Source organism: Dermacentor silvarum, chromosome 8 (assembly GCF_013339745.2).
Source record: "Dermacentor silvarum isolate Dsil-2018 chromosome 8, BIME_Dsil_1.4, whole genome shotgun sequence".
Taxonomy (NCBI): Eukaryota; Metazoa; Arthropoda; class Arachnida; order Ixodida; family Ixodidae; genus Dermacentor; species Dermacentor silvarum.
In genome coordinates, this window is record NC_051161.1 from 47,816,318 (window position 1) to 47,826,194 (window position 9,877).

Here is a 9,877-nt window from a genome sequence, read left to right on the forward strand (position 1 = left end):
TCCGCGCCAGTAATGTTCCCGAGTTTTAGAAAGACTGTTGAATGGAAAGGTGGGTGCTTCGCTATGATGGTTACTGCAAGGGTAAGCCAACTTTCAAGGTGACAATGTATTGGCGTTACTCGAGTTGAAGTTGATGCTACCGAAGCGGCAGGCATCGCATTATTCTACGCTTTGTTCTACCCTCTGCGAATACCCTTCACGCTGGAACAAATACATGTGCACAGTCTTAAGCATTTGAACAAATACGAGCGATTGAGAAGAAAATACTAGCAAGTTTCGAAAAAGATGCAGACCTCACCAGTTCGGTAAGGCACCACACAAGCCGGTTTGAAAAGCTGGTCACTGCATTGTTTAAATATGACAGCTATACTCCGTCTCATCAACTCCGTGCAGTTCGACAATTGCTTGTGTCAGCCAAAGAGTAACGGATGTCGGCTGCATGTTTTGAAAAGTCAGGAAGATTCACCAATTGTACGTCCACTCGTTCTCTCTCCTGGTTGGATGAAAAGGCAATCTCTCTCGGCTGCATTGCACGAATTTGGTAAGATGAAGTATAGGTAGATGAAATTACTGGATATACACTGATAGAGAGATGGCTACTAGATGTCTTCGCTCAGTCTGAACTCGTTTAAGAACATAACCAGCGATATGAGTTTCACAGAAACAGGCGTTTTATTAGGCAGGTTCGTGCCGAGTCCTGCCTTCTCGCAGAATTCACGACAGAAATATCCCCCAAGACTAACAAGGCACTACACATCTGCTCTTTCTGTGTATTCTACGCACACCATAGAACTAGAACACTTTCTGCTTTACGGCTCAGACAGGCTTTCAGAGAGCAATTAAGGCCTTCAAGGCAGCGATATTGGCGAATTGACCCTACGTTTTCTAGTACATTAGACAACAAGAAGAAATAAACATTTTCAGCCAGCTTCCCGGAGTGAGTTTTGTCAGCCCTCCACACATGACCGCTTGTGTTCGCATCAGCCTCCATGCGTGCTTAGCACCTTGTGTCGTATCTGTGCTGCCAGCGTAGTGGCATACGACGAAAGTCACGGCTGCAGTACCCGCATCACGTGAGAGCTGAAGCTTCCAACCAGAGGCTCTGCACGTGTTGTTGCGGTTGCCAAGGAAACTGACTTAAGCGCCCGCCATCACGGCGCTAACGGCTCCGCTGAGCGGGTTCACCACGCCGCAGACTCCTCTGTAGTCGTCGCTGGTGACGTCCCACAGCATGATGCCTCCGAGCGTGTAGTTGCGGACCATGGCCGCCTTGCGATGAACGCTGTCCGCATTCTCGTAGCTCACGGCTTCGTTCTCTTTTAGGGCCACCGGATTGCCCAGTTCTGTCACGTTCGCGTTGCTCCAGGTGTCGTCCTACGTTCCAGAGAAGGAAGTGGCGTGGTTCGCAGCGCGCGTATGCGTGTTAGAGAGCAAGAGTTATCCTTGCTCACTCACTCACTCACTCACTCACTCAATAATAAATAAATAAATAAATAAATAAATAAATAAATAAATAAATAAATAAATAAATAAATAAATAAATAAATAAATAAATAAATAAATAAATAATAATAAATCAGCCAGCCAGTCAGTCAATCAATCAATCAACCAACCAACCAACGAACCAATCAATCAATCAATCAATCAATCAACCAACCAATCAATCCCTTTCACCGCACCTTGAATAGGGTGCACACTTCGAAGTACGCCAGCCGTCCTGGCGTGTTGGTCAATGGCCCCTCGTGTCCGGGCAACGTCTTGTTCGATTCGACGCGCAACGTGGCTACGTCCATCTCGAGAGAGACGAGCAGTTTCCTAGCGGGCAGCCCAGAAAGAATCGCCTGGCGAATCGTGTCCAGCGACAGGCCGGCCTCCGAGGTGACGGCTGCGGGTGCCTCCGGAAGGCCTTCCAGGACCTGGTGGAAGAACGCTTTGTGCTGCTTCCTGTTCCGGATGACGAGGAAGTCGACGAACGGCTTCAGCCGCTTGCCGAACGCCTTCCGGTGCATCAGGGCGGAATGCTCTTCCACCACGGCCACGAGAATCAGGTTGGCCTGAGAACAATCGGGGCCGTTCGAGTGAGCACAAATCAGCATCTATAGACATGTGAACTACGAATGAAAAACGCCTCCATTCCACGCTGTGAAAGTGGGTGTATACAGCGAAGCTGGTGCAGACGTTAGACGACGTTACACAAGCACCACCAATCACAAGCGACGTACGTCACGCGCGTACGCACGTGACCGGAAGTGCAGCATACATCCTCATTCTTCTAGGCCGTCCGCCAAGCGCAAGTGCCTTATTGAACTAAATTAATGTTTATATGAAAATTTATCATTGTTTAAAATTAAACAAAACAATTTTAATTGCTCTTACATATCCTCCTACATTTTTTTCAGTGTCAGCTGAGAGGGTGCCAATTTCTCACTTCTTGGTCACAGTTTATTGGGGCATGGTAAGCGTCACATCAACTATCTTTTATGGAAAAATACGAGTAACAACGCAAATAACGGACATGCAGACTGAGACAAAGGAATCACTGTCTATCAACCAATATTTTATTGTGGACACAGCAATATATACAGGAGTTTGAATAGGCAGGAGTGAGAGGAGAACATGCCAAAAGAGCATGGTACGTGAGCGTACGTCGTGCAGACGGCAAGAATCGGGCCAATCTGGCGCGGAGCGGCACCCACTCCCAGTGTAAGTTGTCCATGCTCTAGCAACAACAGGGATAAAACTACTAGGAATGTGGAGTAACTGCGGTGGCCCAATGGCTCCCATGGATTGCTGAGTGACTGGGCAGGCATTGAAATACAGGGTGTTTCAGCGAACACTTTCAAATATATTTAAAGGTTGCCTGTGGCAGATAGCACAATTCTAGTTCGTGAGCTGGTCTACTCGAAGAGGCGGCCATTACTCGGACAAAAAGTTGAAATGCATAATCGACTAATTAACAAAAAAATTACTACTTAAGTTCTTAACTAATTACCTTATGGTCCATATTGCAATTTGCAAATTCTAGCCGTGGAGTTCGCAAGGTGGATCCACTCGGAACAAATTCTCAGGATGACACCAGTTTCGTAATATTGATTCCCTAACTTTGCGGAGAAATGCATTGGCTTTCTAGTTATTTTTGTGCTTCAATGCATAAAACGACGTTTTCTTAAGAAAGAAACTGGAACGCCAATGCATTTCTCCGTAAAGTTCTGGAATAAATATCACGAAACTGGTGTCATCATGAGAATTCATTCCAAGTGGATCTGCCTGGCGAACTCCACGGCTAGAATTCTTTCCGGTGGCTGCCCCCGCGTGTATACCTGCTTGAACAGCGTGTGCATCTTCTTGAGCAGCCGGACCATGACGGCACGATCGGGCTCCGGCACGGGGAACATGCCCTCGACCACGAGCCCGTGAAGCTGGTTCGAAAGCAGCCACTTGACCAGGTTTCGCGCGAACACCATGGAGAGCAGGTCGCTGCTCATGTCACTGCTGATCCAGTCGAGTATGTGACGACGCCCGTGCTGGTCCTGCTCGGCGTCGACGTACACCAGCACCTGCCACATAATAGGTGCGGTTAGAGAGCGTCGTTTTGCTGAGCTTTTTAAATGCGCAAGCATTTCTATGCCTACCTAACGAGAAAACTATCCGTCTGTTACGATAGACGAATGCAATGGCTCATACCCCCGTAAGCAATGGCTCATACCCCGTAAGCAAGCAAGCAAAAAAAAAAAAAAGCAATGGCTCATACCCCCGTAAGGCTGAGGCTACATGCGCTGAGCAAAGTGAAGCGAACAGTGCATGCATTCATTGAAAGCCCCCATACAACACCCAGGACAGCGTACGTTTCAATAAAGAACAAGCTCAAAACAAGCGTCCGAACCATCAACAAAAGTGTTGCATACCCCCCTCAACAGTTGTAGTGGTGGTTTTGCAACAGCTACGCTGCACGTCCACTCTAGCAGTGCCGGGATAGCGAGTCAATTTTTTTTTCACGCAGGGAGTATAAATAAGAACCTGATCGAGCCGTATACCTGCATGGCCTTCTTCTTCTTGAGGTACTCCATGCTCCCGTACAGGGTCGGGTGCTGGGCCCGCTGGTAGGCGTCGTAGTTGAGCATGTCGTCGAACCAGTCCTCCAGGCCGTGCAGCGGGAACACCACGTGCGTGCACACGTTGGCCGGCACGTCGTGCACCGTGTACCGGTAATTGCCGGGCCTCGAGAAGGCGCTCAGGTTCAGATGGCAAAACACGGCAGGGTTCCCGCTGTCTAGGAACGCAGCGCGGCCGCCGCGCGCTGACGCCAGGAACGCCACCTCGCTGTCCATCTCGATGTCCGACGCCACCACGTCCTTGAGGAAGTTGACGCGTCGGAGGTAGTTGAGCAGAGCACCTGCGTGCCGCGGGAAACAGGGTAAAGAAATGTCGCAGAAGAGCGTGTTCTACCGTAGCACCGACAGAGGGCACCACTGTTCCGTTGCAGCGAAATCGAAACAATTTTTTTAGTTTTTTTTTTTAGTGGTGCCGCCATAGTTGACAAGCACTTCACCTTTGTTTGAAAAAAACTGGGAAGCAATGCTCACAAACGTGTTGCTAAATTAAAACTACGAAATGTGATTCGTGCGCAACTTGAGCGGGAATCGGCCACCGCGGTTTCGCTATAGTAGAGTCATACCTGGCTCTTGTTGCGCTGCTAAGCCCGAGGTTGTGGGATTGACTCCCGGTCACGGCGGCCGCATTTCGATGGGTGGCGAAAGGCAAAATCTCCCGTGTACCGAGCATTGGGGGCATGTTACAGAGCACCAGGTGATAAAAATAAACCCGAAGTCCCCCATTACGGCGTGCCTCATAATCATGTCGTGGTTTTGGCCCGTAAAACCCAAGAATTAATTATTTTTACCTGGCTATCCTGTTTACGTAACACTCAGTGTGTGTTTATTGTGGCTAGAATCTGGCGAAGCCTGTGGCCAATCTATAAGATGAAGGATGACGTCATTTATATATATATATATATATATATATATATATATATCTTAGACATGACAACGTTTTTAGACGCCGACCTTGTCTCGTAATGTAATTAACTAAGAAGTTCATTAGTCGATTTTCGTTAATTAGTTGAATGTGTGTTTCGATCTTTTGTGCCACTATCGTCCGCCTCTTCGGATAACCCAGCTCAACGATAAGAATTATGCTACCTGCCACAGACGATTTTTACAAAATTCTGTAAAGCTTCATTTTGAACACCCGGTATACGCTAAAGTATGGTAGAAACGTCATTAATTTCAGAATTTCTGTACGTATTGCGGACACGGGATCTATCGCACCTGTAAGAAAAAAAAAAAGACATAAACAATTCCCTTTGAGCGCCACTTGCCACTGCAATCTTGACCTATCATTGGCTAACGTAAATGGACGAGCTCCCTTACGCGACAAGGGCCGTTGTTCTCGTCTCTCAATTGTTTCACACAGTGCAATGGCGCTGGTGGATGCGAAAGACCCGAATTTTACGAGAGTGTTAACTTTTCAAAATGTTCGTAATGTTCAGTGTGCCGTGAACCACAGCGCAAAAAGAGAGAGACTGGATAGCACTTGTCGCCGTCTTTACCTTTCCGAGTTGTTCTTTACTCCGCGCTGTTATCGTGGATAAATTCCACTCGGCCGGTTTACCATCCTTGTATGCACAATTTTTTTGCCAAAAGGACCTAGCGAAGCCAAAGCCGAAACATATACGCTTGGCCACAAGACTTCCTTCTGTATTCTAAGGAGAACACACTTCTCCAGAACGCGCGAACCACGTTCTTATAGGACAGCGCTGGCGATATATGAAGATGAAATGTGCAACGAAATAGGCCGCATGTGAGGTTGCGTGACTACATTTACGGTGTCCACTTATTTCTCTCAACCTGGTGGTCGACTTAAGCTTTGGTAGCTGCGTTTTGGCCCCCAGGAGTGTGCATTAGGCATCGTCTGTTGACCTCTGCACTTTACTTAAACCTCTTATGTAGTTCTGGTTACCATTCTGAAAAAGCGAAGTGATGCGTAACGGCACGTCCTAGATATGAACGCAAGAAGCAGCGTGATTGGCACTGACCGGGCAGCAGCGTGAGGAAGACAATGATGAGTATCAGGCAGGAACCGCATATGTAGAGCAGCGAGGTCCTGAGCACATGGTCGTCGACGCGCACCCGAAGGTGGCGTCGACGACGCAGCAGCTGCTCCTCGGACAACGCCGTGGTGGCGGCGGCGGCCTGCTGTCCTTCTGCTCCCTCCTCTTCCTCAACCTTGGCCGCCTCTCGCTTGCTTGCTTCCTCCTTAAACCCTGACGCTTACCCACTACGAGTGATTGGCCGTGAAGTCTGTGAGAGAAGGGGGGATGAATGAGTGAATGAATTTAAAGCGAACCTTGTTTTTTTTTTGGTTCCTCTTCGCTTCACTTTTTGGCTGTTGCCTTGCACGATTGGCCAATACTACCGCCTCGCAAGACGGACAAAACCCCCACCTCATCCCAAGCTCACCAAGGGACAAGAAGTCACCTGGCGCCGACTCGAAACGCACTCCTTTCGCAGCCCACAAATATACGCAGACTTTTACCCTGACTTGACAGACCCACACTGCTCATTATGTGGGTCCATAGCCTCCTTAAATCATATTCTCTGGGACTGCAGAGAAGATCCGCCCCCCACCAGATCTCCTGGCCGCTCCCTCGCCTGAAGCGTGGGAAGCGATACTTGTGAACCTGAACCTGGAGGTTCAACTTCGGGCCATCAAAATAGCCGAGGAGGTGGCTGTAAAGCATCACCTGGTAGCCACCCCTCACTAAGCCAAATTAACGAAATAAAGTTGTTTCCTCCTCCTCCGGCAGCGGACATACGATCATCGTCCGGCTATCGTCCGTCATATAGTCATCGCCATCTCGGCGTGGTCGTCTCATCGTCATCTATGTCGTTATCTCCACAACGTCTCCATCACAGCATCGCCATTATTCCCAGCGTCATCACCCAGGGTCATCCTGCCGTCCCCTTTACGCCGTCGTCGTTATACAGTCGTGCAACTTGGTCGTGCGCTCTACAGGCTGTTTGTTTCAGCTGCCCCAAAATTATTGAAAATTACCTCCGGTAATTAACCTAATTATAACTATTGAACTTTTAATTAATTACTTTGCGGCACGTATTCAAATCTACGCATTGTAGGTAGTGCGTTCGCAAGGCATATCCACTCGCTGACTCGCTGGAAAGACGTGTGGCGACACCTCCGGAAAGTTCTCGCACCAGCTCGTCACGACGTCACGGATTTTGACGGCGTTCGCAGTGTACTCTAAAATAGCCAAACACTGTCGTTAAGTTTGTTATGCATGACACAATTAGAGAGGTAGCCTAAAGAATATAATCAATTATTATGCCATGATTCTTTCGTGTTGACGTACGAGTACGACGTGTGGCCTGAAAAAGAACGTCGTAATCTCTACTGAAGTGTCTTTAGGAATTATTTATTTGGAACTGTTCACTTGACATGCCTGGCACATCAGCTTCTGACAGATTTCCTCGAGAATGTACCGCTTCGAAGCGTTTTGTAAAGGGACCGGTCGCAGTGGCCTAGTGGCTACGGTGTAGCGCTGCTAAAACGCCCGTGTCCTCTGCGCTGGGGGGAGGGGGGGAGGGGCACTGGTTGTCAAAATTAATCCGGAGTCCCCCACTACGGCGTGCCTCATAATTAAATCGTGGTTTCAGCACGTCAAACCTCAGAATTCAATTCAGCGTCTTGTTGGAGCAGCGCGTTGCTAAACTTGGTACCAGCGTGATGTCCAGTGCTGTAAGCACGTTCCGACATATTGCCCATATTAATATTTGCTGCGCGTGCGTCGAGGCTTGGGCAACAGGAAAGCAATTCAGTTGTCATACCTCTCGAAACCTCGTCCTCTTGAGCGACCAACCACGAAAGACTGGTGCCGAGTTTCGTCACTGTGTCGTTTTTTTTTACGGGGAAACGCAAGGGGTGCACATTCAGGATTGGGAATTAAGCCTGGCGCCAGCAGCGGAAGCAACGTTTCCTTAACCGCTGATTGCAACGTCGCGAAGGAATGAACACGTGAAGTGTGGGCTAGCATTCCTGACCTGCTTGGCTTGACCGAGTAAATAGGAAGGAGAAACGCCGATGCAAACACAGCAAGGAAACATCCTCGTAGCTAAACGAAGATTGCGCGAGTTTCTTCATTAGGAGTGCAGATTACAGCCTTGCCCACCCGCAGCGAGCAGCTTTTTCTTGCACCCTTTTCCTTCCCGAAACGGCCGTCCCAAAACGGGAAGAGCGATCTCGCGACGCAAGCGAAACAGCGCAAAGCTGCCGCCAAGAAAGAAATAAGGGAGGAACGAAGGAGTTGGGCAAGAAGAGATTCTCGTTTTTGGGAAGAAAGGGGGGAAAAGGAGGTAGTTTATGGTGGGCTGCCACCACGAGTGGAACGTTGAGGGGCACCGCGCGGGGCGTAATTATGACGCAGCGGGTTTAATATGCTTGGCCCGACCCGTCGCTTCAGCACGCTCCTCTGAATGCTCTCCTGCCGTACTACTCACCCGCTTTACCGCCGTGCACTGTGGCGGTGCCGGCGCGCGCGACGCCCGGTAGCTTGTTCACTAACCCGAGATGCCACCGCCGCTGCCATCTCAGACCGCGCTTAATAATTGCTGCACGCCGGCCAGCAGCGTGCTCTCTCCTTCTCTTTTTCTCTCTCGCTCCTCAAGTGTGCAGGAACATCTCGCAGCTCCGACCACGGGTTCCGTTTGTAATCACGACCTGGCGGTGATGGTGCGGCAACACGAAAATTCTTGTTTTGGCGGGGCGCTGGCTCGGTTGTCCTGTAGGGAGCAGCTCGCTGTTTTTTGCTGTTGTTTTGCGCAGCGGCTGCTTCTTTGCGAGCCGCAGCGTGTTCCCGGCACAGCTGAGGGCAGCAGGACGACTTCGTTTGTACATACTCGATTTTCGTCGAGCCTGGTCCGCGTGGGTGCCCGTGTTTCACTAATACCCGGCTTATGTTGCTTGCGGAAAGAGTCTGTGCGCGAGAGGCAGAGTGGTAAGCGTTTGTTTGCGTATGTGCTGCGCCGATCTCGCGTTCTAGTTAGCGCATGCTTGACGGTCGAAGATAGAGAGAGTGGAGAGAGCTGTGTCGGTGAGGGAGGGATGAAAGCCGAGGGCTATAAGAACCGAGGTTATGGGAGGGGAAGAAGGGAAAGGGGGTATGTTAGTGATTTCGCGTTCGCTCAAGTGCGAACTATCGGAACTGTATTCGTGTCTCTTAATATATTTGGCGCTCGCCATGGCGTGCGAAGGCGGAGATGGTGGTCAGGCTGTACGCAAAAGCGACTGGATTTCTCGAAGATGATCGTTTCCACCATGCGACCTTCTGGGATGCGTTAATGAAAATGAAGGGCACGTTAAGGTTTGGCAATCGAGCGGCTTACGTGGGCCAGGTCGGTAAAAATAAATCTCGATGTTTTTGTGAGGTCGGTTATTCTCTGGATCAGCGAGCCATAAATATCGGAAACGCTTGAGATGAAGTTGTAATCGGAATGCCGTATCCTCGGGATGAGAGATAAATGCCGACAGGATGGCATCGAGATTTCAGTGAGACAGATGAGACCGCATTAGCGCGCGGCGGAGTTTCTGGCGTTCGCTGGAATTGGAACTTGCTTCTTCCTACGCGACTGATCACGTGGCGCCGTTGGGTAAATATTTTTTTCTTCCAACTGCGGCTTCCCCGCAGTTTGTCGATGTCGATTCCTAATTAGGGCGCTGTTGCGGATGCCGTTCCACCTTAGGCGAACGGCAGCCATATTGCAAACAAATCCCAGAGCGGTGATAAACAACGCGCTTCTGTTTCTAT

The 9,877-nt window shown here is 49.6% G+C and overlaps 1 protein-coding gene across 1 annotated transcript; it reads right to left on the bottom strand.

Moving 5' to 3' along the window:
- Nucleotides 1-684: 684 nt before the first annotated feature.
- On the bottom strand, nucleotides 685-8,659 carry LOC119462112 (probable chitinase 10). Its single transcript, XM_037723457.2, has 6 exons — nucleotides 8,636-8,659; nucleotides 6,095-6,314; nucleotides 4,035-4,393; nucleotides 3,321-3,557; nucleotides 1,680-2,054; nucleotides 685-1,374 (listed from the first exon to the last, which is right to left on the bottom strand). The coding sequence occupies exons 1-6, from the start codon at nucleotides 8,657-8,659 to the stop codon at nucleotides 1,138-1,140; spliced, it is 1,452 nt and encodes a 483-aa protein (XP_037579385.1). The 3' UTR covers nucleotides 685-1,137.
- Nucleotides 8,660-9,877: the final 1,218 nt, after the last annotated feature.